The following is a 12,518-nucleotide window of genomic DNA, read 5'->3' as shown; positions in this document are numbered from 1 at the left end:
TCATATTAGCTCAGTGATATGGGACCTACTGTTTATCGCCGAGTCCGAACGGCGTGTCTGAAGACACCACTTTGTAGAGAAGATTTACATGGCTGAAATACTCAGGAAATGTCGCCAAAATTACGGAGGGGTATTTTGCCACCGTTGAGAATTTTGATGTTGACTGGCCGGGGAATCGAACCCTTCAGCGTGCAAGGCGGGTGTGCATACCATTGCACCACGGTGGCACTCACTCAAATTTGATCTTACCAACTTTTTCCGGACCACATGGACTGCGGTTATGAAAACAGTGTTGAATGTCCTGGTCGATGGCGGCATAAGTACGACCACTCAAGATCCTAGGGATAACACGTCGTCCGCGCATGCCACAGCTATCTGTGACAAGTTGAGATGTAGAAACAGGTCCTCAAGTCTAGCCGGCAGCACTCAAGTCCGGGCGAAGAATACGAAAATATCCTCCACTAAATCTACAGTCACTGTGTTCACCACATGGACTGCGGATATGAACACAGTGTTGAATGTCCTGGTCGATGGCAGCATAAGTACGGCTACTCAAGATCCGCGCATGCCACAGCTATCTGTGACAAGTTGAGATGTAGGAACAGCGTCCTCAAGTCTTAAGCCGGCTGCACTTGGGGTGCAGATAAAGAAACCTTGTTGACAACATGAAAACTTTAACAGATTGCCTCGTCTCGTCTTCTACACGAGGATACGAACATTCTTCCAGAACAGCAACATAATGGCATGCTCTCGTTGCAGTCCTTACTCAGGTGTCACCTGGGACGCACCACAATCACCGTATGATGGATATAACTCCCTCACAAAGGCATATCAGAAGGGAGAGGTTGGAGAGAGGTCCAACGATATAAGAAAGAACTTCTAGATCAGCAAGCCTATCAAGCAGGTGTCATAAACAACTATCATGTGAATGCGGTCCTCGGATTACATCCCCCATCTTTCGCAGGTAAAGAACGTCAGTAGATTTGGCTCAACTACGTTCAAGACAGTGCAGCCGTATACATTCATATGGGGCAAAACATCTCTTCAGCATGAAGTACTGGTCCGCACGATACACTGAACCTATTCTACTGCCATACCAAACGTAATCAACTAATTCCCGTAGCTTTGGTGTTGCAACCCATCGAAACATCGGTATTTGGAACTTTGACCCATATCGAGGGCAATATGGAGAATAAAACTATACCTCTGCAATAGAGATCACGAAGACTAACACCTAAACCTAACTGCACCTTTAGAGGTGTATGAAGGATAGGCCGTATTAAAATTTCAAAACGACCGAAAATGACGAATGTCCATAAACTGGACTGAAAGTTTTGATCTGTTTTGGAAAATGTACCTGAAGGAGTAAGCCGATACAGCCCATCTTCGAACTTGATTTATGTTTGGATGTCCTTATCGTTCTTACCACAGCTTTCGGGAAGAATTAACTTGCCCATGAAAACTTTATTTTTTGTAAAAAGGACCACTTTTGGAAGGATTTATTCGATGTGGAAAGTTTCATCTTAATCGGATACTCAAATCGTAAATTATCGCCCTCATCTGTCATTTAAGTTTATGACGTACAAAGTTAAGTTCAAATCGATTACTCACGCCCAAAAATTATGGTGTTAACCAGCCAGGTCTAGGTCGAACCCAAATTATCTCAATCGGATTTGCTCTTAACTTGGTCTCCCCTATTGGCAGTAAGGCTAGTTTTTATTATACCCTCAGCATTTATGCTAACGAGGGTATATACACTATCATACGGGCAAAATGTGCCTCATCGAAATAATAGTTTTAGACCCCAAGTATGTTTGGACGAAATGTGTTTCAAACAATTTGGAGTTGATTGAGCAATGTCCGTCCGTCTGTCTGGCTGGAGCGCACGATAACTATCGAACGGATGAACCGATTCGGTTCAAATGTTGGCTTTTGTAATATTTGCCCAAACTTAGTTTAAGTTCGAAGATGGGCTATATCGGTCTACTCCTTTCGGTACCTCCTACACAAAAGATCGAAAATGTTCGGAAAACTTGTGCGCACGAAAACTCTTGAAGGGAGTAACCGATTTGGTTATACTTTGCACATCGTGAAATTTGTACCAGACATAGATAAGGTTTCAATATAGACAATCGGTCCACTCCTTCGAGTAACTCCCACACAAAATTTCGGAAAAGTTCAGTTTAGGGCCATCTCTCCAATCGCTTTGATTTTTGTTTTAGCAACTTGTGTTGTGATGAACCTATTCGGTTCAAATGTTGGCTTTTGTAATATTTTGTCCAGACTTAGTTTAAGTTCGATGATGGGCTATATCGGTCCACTCCTTTCGGTACCTCCCACACAAAAGTTCAAAAATGTTCGGAAAAATTGTGCTCACGATAACTCTTGAAGGGAGTGACCGATGTAATCCATACTCTGCACATCCTATTATATCTACCAGACATAGATCAGGTTTAAATATGGATTATATTTGTCTATTCCTTCTGGTACCTCCCACACAAATCGTCATCCCGGACCACAACTTCCGGTATTTCTCCCCCAATAAAATGTCACTAGGACGATATCATTTGAATTGGTCAACCAATTTGGTCCAAACTTTGGTTTTCCTAATATTTTGTCAAAATTTAGTTTAACTTCCAAAATGGCCCATATCGGTCCTCCCTAAGGGTAAGGGTCTAAGTGCAGTTAATTCTTAATCCACCTTTTTGTTCGGCAAGTTCAAATGTTCAAAAAGGGCCACAAAATTCTGAAGAGATCCCAAATACATTCGATCTGCCCGTAGATGAAAGTTTACCTTCACATTGGCTGAGGGTATATCTCTGTCTGCCAAGCCGACTGATACTTTTTTACTTGTTTTCCTCTGACTTCCCTCAATCCAAACCAAGTTTGCGAGATAGATTCAAAATACTGAACACTGATTTAATATAAAAAACATCCTTTTTCTTTTTTCCCCAATAGATTTCCGCGACTTAAGCATTAAAGTTCACACAAATAACTACAGCTTCCAATGGTGGGAAATTGCCGACCATTGTAATGATAGTCACACTAATGTTCCACCTGCTACTGGTGCTGCCAATAATGCTAATGATGACGATGATGATGATAAGGATGACAAAGGTGATAAAGCCACTGAACTGTTGCAAAAGTTACCTTTGTTTGAATGTAATTCGGGTATAGTTTTCTATACGTTTAACGATAAGAAATTCCCCTCAACATGGACATTTATCACAGCTGGAGGGTAAGTCGTTTTAAATTCTTGATTAATTATCATTATTAAATTGTTGTTTTTCGTTCTTTTTCCAGCATCATCGGTATCTACACCACCTTTGTTTTAGTGGTCTCCAGATTTTTGAAAGGCTTTTTGGGTGGCCAAACACGAAAAATTATGTATGAAGATTTACCCAATGTTGATAGAGTATTACAATTGTGCCTTGATATTTATTTGGTAAGTTGAGGATTCCTTAAAGGTTATTTGTTTCAATTTTTATAATTTAAGAACATAAAAGGAGTCTTATATTGAAGAAATTAATGTATATTTATGTATTATATACATATTAGTTTAACATTATTCTATAGACACTAAAGACCTGGGTACATAAGCAGCCTCGTCTGCTTGCCTGCATTTTTGAAAGAAAGGGTGCTTTTATAGCACCTTTCTGAAAGAAAGGGTGCTTTTATAGCACCTTTCTGAAAGAAAGGGTGCTTTTATAGCACCTTTCTGAAAGAAAGGGTGCTTTTATAGCACCATTCTGAAAGAAAGGGTGCTTTTATAGCACCTTTCTGAAAGAAAGGGTGCTTTTATAGCACCTTTCTGAAAGAAAGGGTGCTTTTATAGCACCTTTCTGAAAGAAAGGGAGCTTTTATAGCACCTTTCTAAAAGAAAGGGTGCTTTTATAGCACCTTTCTGAAGGAAAGGGTGCTTTTATAGCACCTTTCTGAAGGAAAGGGTGCTTTTATAGCACCTTTCTGAAAGAAAGGGTGCTTTTATAGCACCATTCTGAAAGAAATGGTGCTTTTATAGCACCTTTCTGAAAGAAAGGGTGCTTTTATAGCACCTTTCTGAAAGAAAGGGGGCTTTTATAGCACCTTTCTGAAAGAAAGGGTGCTTTTATAGCACCTTTCTGAAAGAAAGAGTTCTTTTATGGCACCTTTCTGAAAGAAAGAGTGCTTTTATAGCACCTTTCTGAAAGAAAGAGTGCTTTTATAGCACCTTTCTGAAAGAAAGAGTGCTTTTATAGCACCTTTCTGAAGAAAGAGTGCTTTTATAGCACCTTTCTGAAGAAAGAGTGCTTTTATAGCACCTTTCTGAAAGAAAGAGTGCTTTTATAGCACCTTTCTAAAAGAAAGGGTGCTTTTATAGCACCTTTCTCAAAGAAAGGGTGCTTTTATACAACCTTTCTGAAAGAAAGGGTGCTTTTATAGCACCTTTCTGAAAGAAAGGGTGCTTTTATAGCACCTTTCTGAAAGAAAGGGTGCTTTTATAGCACCTTTCTGAAAGAAAGGGTGCTTTTATAGCACCTTTCTGAAAGAAAGGGTGCTTTTATAGCACCTTTCTGGAAGAAAGGGTGCTTTTATAGCACCTTTCTGAAAGAAAGGGTGCTTTTATAGCTCCTTTCTGAAAGAAAGGGTGCTTTTATATCTCCTTTCTGAAAGAAAGGGTGCTTTTATAGCTCCTTTCTGAAAGAAAGGGTGCTTTTATAGCTCCTTTCTGAAAGAAAGGGTGCTTTTATAGCACTTTTCTGAAAGAAAGGGTGCTTTTATAGCACTTTTCTGAAAGAAAGGGTGCTTTTATAGCACTTTTCTGAAAGAAAGGGTGCTTTTATAGCACTTTTCTGAAAGAAAGGGTGCTTTTATAGCACCTTTCTGAAAGAAAGGGTGCTTTTATAGCACCTTTCTGAAAGAAAGGGTGCTTTTATAGCACCTTTCTGAAAGAAAGGGTGCTTTTATAGCACCTTTCTGAAAGAAAGGGTGCTTTTATAGCACCTTTCTGAAAGAAAGGATGCTTTTATAGCACCTTTCTGAAAGAAAGGATGCTTTTATAGCACCTTTCTGAAAGAAAGGGTGCTTTTATAGCACCTTTCTGAAAGAAAGGGTGCTTTTATAGCTTCTTTCTTAAAGAAAGGGTGCTTTTATAGCACCTTTCTGAAAGAAAGGGTGCTTTTATAGCTTCTTTCTTAAAGAAAGGGTGCTTTTATAGCACCTTTCTGAAAGAAAGGGTGCTTCAGGGCCGATCCAATTTCGAACCATGCTGCCCTTTTCTTCTTTAATCTTTTATTTTTATTATGTCAGAAATGAAGCTGGCAAGCAGGCTAGGCTGCTCTATATTCTAAAACGATTGACTGTTTCTATTCCTAATATAGAGAAAGCTCTATTTCTTTTATTATGAGTCAACGTATTTATTTCTCATATTTCACATATTCTTTCTCCTATTTTTTGCAGGTAAGAGAAGCCTTAGAGTTTATGCTCGAAGAAGATCTATTTGCCAAACTACTCTTCCTCTACCGATCACCGGAAACCATGATCAAATGGACACGGCCACGTGAAGAAATCGCCGACGATGAAACAGATACGGATTCAGTGCGTAGCAGGGCGAGTGGGAGAAGAGAACATCAACAACAACAACAGCAGCCACAACATCCGCAGCAGCAACAACAATAATCGAATCTGTACACAAATAATGACTGGATATTAAGTTAAAAATATATTTAAAGTTTATAACCTAACTTTTCTTGCATCCCCCCCTCCCCTTCCTCATCCACATTTTTTACAATTTTAAATAATATTTGTCAGAAGAAAAAAACCCAAAAAGAAGAAAAACTGCCGACCATTAAAACAAAAAAAAAACTTTATTCTAAGTTATGTTTTGAAAAATAGTAAAATATTTAATTATTTTTGTTTTTCTTTTTCAAGTATATATAAAAATATTTAAGCTACAACTTTTGTATAAACATTATTGTTAAAACATTTAGTGTCAATGTTTGTTTATAGTTTATGGTGTTACAGGCGTAAAATGAGGAAATAAAATGCTACTAAAGACACCCTTAGGATACATGGTCCCCATAAAAGTTAAAACCTACATGAATAGGCCATAACCTCAATTGTCTTTGTAGGTTATTTCCCCCTTTTCTCTGTAGCACCATCTTATCTCCGGTCTTCTAATGTTCGAACAAGCCATTATTATTACTTTGTTTCTCATCTAACCTCAAAAAACGAAAACAAATTTTTGTAGTTTTATTTTTTATACATAAAAAACAATATATCGAATCAGAAAAAAAAAACAAAATTGAAAAGAAATGTTAAATGCATAACAACAACACCATAATAATAATAATAATAATAATTATATAAATGTAATAAAAATGTGAACTCATATTCAGGGATTTTTAAGCATTTTTTTGATACAAAAAAAAAAAAAAAAAAAGAAAAACAAATAAAAAACCATTAAAAAACAACTAATAAACCAAATGTTTACATATAGAGAAGAGTATTTTAAATACGCTACAAATTAGTTAAATGTACAATGTGTATTATGGTCTTTAATCATTCATACATTATAGTTTTCAGTGGTTTTGTGGAACATTCATCGCATATTTGTCTATAAGCATTGAGATCCCTTATAGGCTCTCTAGTCTCCTTGAAACGCAAACAAAATATGTATGCAAAAAAATCAAAATCTTCGTATCCATTTGTTTTTATCGTTGGTGTATTAGTATCCAAAGGAAAGCGTTTTTTAGTTTACTTGTGGTATAAGCTGTTTCCCGACCCGATCTAAAGATTATGGTATCATTATATGATATGCCAGAGGTTATGGTAATGACAACTCTGGACGTAAATTAACAGAATTTTTTAGTAACGGGTGATTTTTTAAGAACTATAGAAAAGTTAAAAAAAAAACACACGAAATTCAGAAAAATTCATGAAATCTTTATTTGAATCGATAGTACGGTCCATATAATTTAATGTTTGAAGATTATTTCATGCAAATTTTGAACATCACTGCGCCTCAAATGGTCCATCCGCTTAGTCCAATTTTGGCATACTCTTTCCAACATTTCGGCCGGTATCTCCTGAATAAATGCATCAATGTTGTCTGCCAATGGGTCAACTGAAGCGGGCATGTGTGTATAGACATGAGCTTTAACATAGCCCCACAAAAAATAGTCTAAAGGCGTTAAATTGCACGATCTAGGCGGCTGAACACAATTTTTCGATAAAAAAGTGAATCTTCGGCCAACTTTCCACGAGCCCATTCACCAAAAATTCTACGTTGCGGTAGGTTATTCGGCTTCAATTCTTGCATTCTTGCAAGCGTTGTTCGTTTGTAAATTGTAAAATTATAGACCAAACTGAAGATATTTGACAGTGAAACAAAACACGAAACGTGCGTCAGCTGTTTAAACCAGTGTTGCCAACAAGATAATAGATAAAAAAATCACGCGTTAGATCTTTTTTCATCAGAAAGTACACATCGGTTATTCGTTTTCGAGCTAGAGTGGATGCCGATCTTAAAAATGCCATTTCGAGAAAAAACGTTTTCAAAGTTTTTATTTCACATACAAAACACAACGGTTCTTTAATTTGTACACTGACATCTCAAAATAAGTCAATAAAAACTTCAAATAGATTAATAGACGATCATGTCAAAATAAAGGCAGAAACCACACAAATTGTCAGTGGTCATTTCTCATGGGACCAATATATATATGGATGGAAATAAAGCAAATGTTGGAAAAAAAAACGGAACAAGTGTCGTTTAGGGGCATCTCTCGGATCGGTCCGAAATGTTTACCATAGGTAGCCATTGGGACCCTGATTCCAACGATATATAATTTTCAGGGGGGTCTTGACATTTCGGAAATTTCGTACTTTACCACCTATAGGTTGTTTATGGGCACCTCTCGGATCGGGCTGACATTTTTACAGTAGATAGCCCTTGGCACACTGAACACAACGATATATAGCTTTCCGTGGGGAGGTCCGCACTTCCCGAGATATGGGTCTTGACTTTTTTACTTTTATCACCATTATTTTTAAAACCTATGCAATATGGGACTCGTTTTAAAGCTCACGAATAATAAATAAAGTGGGCTACGCGATCAAAACACTCCTTTAAATTGAAAGTGTTCTTAAGTTGCCGGCCTTCGACCGGGGATTTAAGACTATCTCCTATGGACAGGGATAAAAGTGGGCTACGCGATCAAAACTCTCTTTTAAATTGAAAGTGTTCTTAAGTAGACTTTCTCCTATGGACAGGGACAAAAGTGGGCTACGCGATCAAAACTCTCTTTTAAATTGAAAGTGTTCTTAAGTAGCGGCCTTCGACCGGGGATTTAAGACTTTCTCCTATGGACAGGGACAAAAGTGGGCTACGCGATCAAAACTCTCTTTTAAATTGAAAGTGTTCTTAAGTAGACTTTCTCCTATGGACAATGATAAAAGTGGACTACGCAAACAAAACTTTCCTATAAATTCAAAGTTTCCTAAGTAGCAGGCTTTGAACAGGAATTTAATTCATTCTCCTATAAACAGGTGTAAAAATAGGTCGCGTGCTCTCTATAAGCTTTAAAACGATACCCATATTGCCCACGTTAGAATTGAAAATATCAAGACCCATATCTCGGGAATTATTGACTTCCCCCGGAAAATTATATATTGTTGTATTGAGGATGCCAAGGGCTATCTACTGTAAAAATTTCAGCACGATCTGAGAGGTGCCCATAAACAACCTAAAGGTGTGAAAGTACGAAATTTCCGAAATGTCAAGACCCATATCTCGGGAATTATTGACTTCCCCCCGGAATATTATTTATCGTTGTATTCAGGATGCCAAGGGCTATCTACTGTAAAAATGTCAGCCCGATCCCCTAAACGGCGTTTAAGCCAAAAAAAAAACGTTGTTTTATGTTTTGGCTCCTCCCTGTTTGTTTATAGTAGCGCCAGATAATGAAAGTGAGAAAACTCCCACAAGTGAGCATTTATAAATGGACTGATGATGTTTGCCACAGTCAATGGAACTCAACAGGTTAGTTGGCGAGCACAAGAGAAAGAATTAAAGTTAGTTTAGCACAACTGTTAAGACACTCTCGAACCTCGGAGAAGGTATGATAGGTCTTCAGGCAGGTTGGCATGTTATTTATAAGAGCGAAGAGTATTAAATCGGCACATAAGATCCGTTTTTGCCGAGGCTGTATGATGGCTGTTGTTGCAATCATCCAAAGTGATGGTGAAGTCGCTTTATGGGTCGAGTTGAGGGTCTATCTAAAGCAGATAGGCTAAAAATATTTCGTGCGGTCTACCTCAAAGTGCTCTTAACAATGTGTCTACAAACGCCACGGCACAAAATGTACGAGTACGCTCACACGTATTTGGACGTGGATGGTCAGTAGTCGAGTATCTAGCTAAAGTGTTTAATTTATCCCCATTGCCAACTCCTTGGTGCTGAAGTCTGGAAAATAAACAGGTTGGTCCCGCTGTACTGAAACCACTCATGAATGACAGCAGAGGTGAAATGTAAAGGCTGATTGCCTTTCTGCCGCCAGTAGCAAAGACTCTTGTTACACTAATTCTTCAAAAGGTGAGAAACAATTTCTCAGATATCCAACATCGATACCTGCAATATTCGATACATGCAATATTCACACATACATATATTAGACGAAGACTGAACCAGAACAGACCGTGTAACCCTACAGTGACACAGGAAGTTTTTCAAGGTGTAGTAATAACTCCGGTACACACGTTAAGTTATGGACAACTGTTAAGATACTATCGAACCCACTCATGAATGCCAGCAGAGGTGTAAGCTCTAATTCCCATTCAGTAGAGTCGATTCTTGAGGCACTAATTCTCCCGATGGTGACAAGCAGTTGATATTGGGTATCGAAACATCAACATAGGTTGTCCTACAATAATATCACACTAGAGCAGTTTTAAAAAATCGATGTCGGATTTTTTTATGAGGCACCCTCCTAAAATGTTTAGGTTGGTTAAAAATTAAGATTGCCAAAGTTTGGGTTCAATCGGAATATGTTAACACGTGCACTGGGGCTTCAAAGTTTCCATGAGCACTTATATATGTATCTGACCCGATTTTCAAAATTTTTTGTAGGATTACTTGTTTAGCCACTACAAAGAACTGGTAAAATGTTTTCATCGAGTGGACAATAAATGTGGTCTGTAGAACGATTTCTTTAAAATTTGTATGGGATCAAAGGCTAATTTTCACATAATCACTCTACAGACCACATTTATTGTCCAATCGATAAAAACAGTTTACCAGTTCTTTGTAGTGGCTGAAGAAGTAATCCTACAAACAATTTTAAAATCGGGTCAGATTTTAATAAAAGCTACATATATAAGGGTCCATGGAAACTTTGAGGCCCCGGTGGCACGTGTTAACATATTCCGATTGAACCCAAACTTTGGCAATCTTAATTTATAACCAAACTAAACATTTTAGGAGGGTGCCGCATAAAAAATCCGACATCGTTTTTTTTCCATTTCAGTTAAAAACAGTCTAATATCCCACATATTAACCGGAGATTGAAGCAAGTCTGTTCTGCTGTGCTCTGTGACCGTACCGTGTGGTAATGCCTACGGTGCAATACATTTCTTATGATGGGCCGTCGGATTATTGATAACATATGTGGTAGGTCTATCTGAGAAATATGAATTATCTGCCGTTAAATTTACTGCCACCCACATCACCACATGGACACCTAAAATTAAGTTCACCCTCAACACCTTCGACAGCAGCGCAAGCCTCTGCTCTTTGGAGATAACATCAGAAGTAGGAACAATGTTCTCAAATCGCTGACAAACATTACTTTGCAAATGTTAGCGCTGCTTAGCTGTGAAGAATATTCAAACTTGTCATGAAAACACCATGAAGACTGTAAAAGATTGTCTCTTTATGACATCAATGTACCATATACAGTGTTGTGCATATCAAAAGCAACAAATCGAGGATGCTGCTTTAATTCAATTTTTTGATCCGTTAAAATTTTTAAAAATGTTATATTTTGTGCCCAGTTGTTTTTTATTATGTACTGAGAGCTTTCAACAAGTTGTTTCTGTACTTTGTAGTTGGATGGGATAACAACAACAATATTGACTGATCCTCGAGAACGGGGATTGCAAAACAAAAGCAACAATAGAATATTATTAAAAATGGTAGTGTCATCGGTGTAAATTAACTGTACTTTTGACTTAAATTTATATTCTGGGACATGGTAGTGTCATTTTAGAAAGAATTTGCATTTGTTATCCTAACAGGGTTGCCACTTTCTACCACTTTTCCCAGGGTCTGGGGAAAATATCATAATACCCTCAAATCAAAATTTTTTCCCTCATATAAAAGTTTAAATTTTAAAATATTCATTCGGAAATTGGATTAATATCAACCGTTCTTTTGTTTGCCGCAAGATAAAAGAGTTAAACAACCGAATAGTTGTAAACACAATACATCCTGGTGTAAGCCTCTTGAGGCCATCGGCACATTGAGGCTAGAAACGTTGAGGAAACTTTAAAAATAATGCGAATAGGAACCCCCGAGTATTAGTTGGGGCTCTTATTTCCGATATATGGCTCAGAGTACTTCGCAGTAGAAGTTTTGAAAACAATTTGAAAAGTTATACACTGCCCAAGAAACCATTGTCATACCCAATGGAAGACTATATGTGAAACAGCGGTAGAAAATTCAATGTTTTATGTGGTTTAAACGACCCAATATGATTTTTTTATTTTATGTTTAATCAATATTATTAAAAATAAAATTTAATAACAAAAAGTATAAAAAACCTGAATAATTTAGCCATATGAATTTAGCCATATTTTACCCACTGTTGGTTGAAACAATGGGTTCTTGACCGTGGTGTTGTTTGAGTTGGAAGCTGTATAACTTTTCAAATTGTTTTCAAAACTTCTACTGCGAAGTACTCTGAGCCATATATCGGAAAAAGAGCCCCAACTAATACTTGGGGGTTCCTATTCGCATTATTTTTAAAGTGTCCTCAACGTTTCTAGCCACAATGTGCCGATGGCTTCAAGGGGCTTACACCAGGATGTATTGTGTTTACAACTATTCGGTTGTTTAACTCTTTTGTTATGCGGCAAACAAAAGAACGGTTGATATTAATCCAATTTCCGAATGAATTTTTTAAAATTTAAATTTTTATATGAGGGAAAAAATTTTGATTTGAGGGTATTATGATATTTTCCCCAGACCCCGGGAAAAGTGGTAGAAAGTGGCAACCCTGTCAGGATAACAAATGCAAATTCTTTCTAAAATGACACTACCATGTCCCAGAAGATAAATTTAAGTCAAAAGTACGGTTAATTTACACCGATGACACTTCCATTTTTAATAATATTCTATTGTTGCTTTTGTTTTGCAATCCCCGTTCTCGAGGATCAGTCAATATTTTTGTTGTTGTTGTCCCATCCAACTACAAAGTACATAAACAACTTGTTGAAAGCTCTCAGTACATAATAAAAAACAACTGGGCACAAAATATTAC

The 12,518-nt window shown here is 37.4% G+C and overlaps 1 protein-coding gene across 3 annotated transcripts in view; it reads left to right on the top strand.

Annotated features, from left to right (window-relative positions):
* Piezo (piezo type mechanosensitive ion channel component) overlaps positions 1–6,283 on the top strand; it is a 73,936-nt gene extending 67,653 nt beyond the window's left edge. For all 3 annotated transcript variants that reach the window (XM_073970988.1, XM_073970987.1, XM_073970986.1), the window contains 3 exons: positions 2,959–3,238; positions 3,304–3,445; positions 5,440–6,283. In XM_073970988.1, coding sequence (XP_073827089.1) covers positions 2,959–3,238; positions 3,304–3,445; positions 5,440–5,658 — 641 coding nt within the window. In that variant the 3' untranslated portion in view covers positions 5,659–6,283. The remainder of the gene's footprint in view (positions 1–2,958; positions 3,239–3,303; positions 3,446–5,439) is intronic.
* The last annotated feature ends 6,235 nt before the right edge of the window (positions 6,284–12,518 follow it).

This window comes from Musca autumnalis, unplaced genomic scaffold (genome assembly GCF_047663935.1).
Source record: "Musca autumnalis isolate F117 unplaced genomic scaffold, ASM4766393v1 scaffold_2, whole genome shotgun sequence".
NCBI lineage: Eukaryota > Metazoa > Arthropoda > Insecta > Diptera > Muscidae > Musca > Musca autumnalis.
The sequence above is the reverse complement of the archived record's forward strand: the minus strand, read 5'-3'. Positions and strand labels throughout refer to the sequence as shown.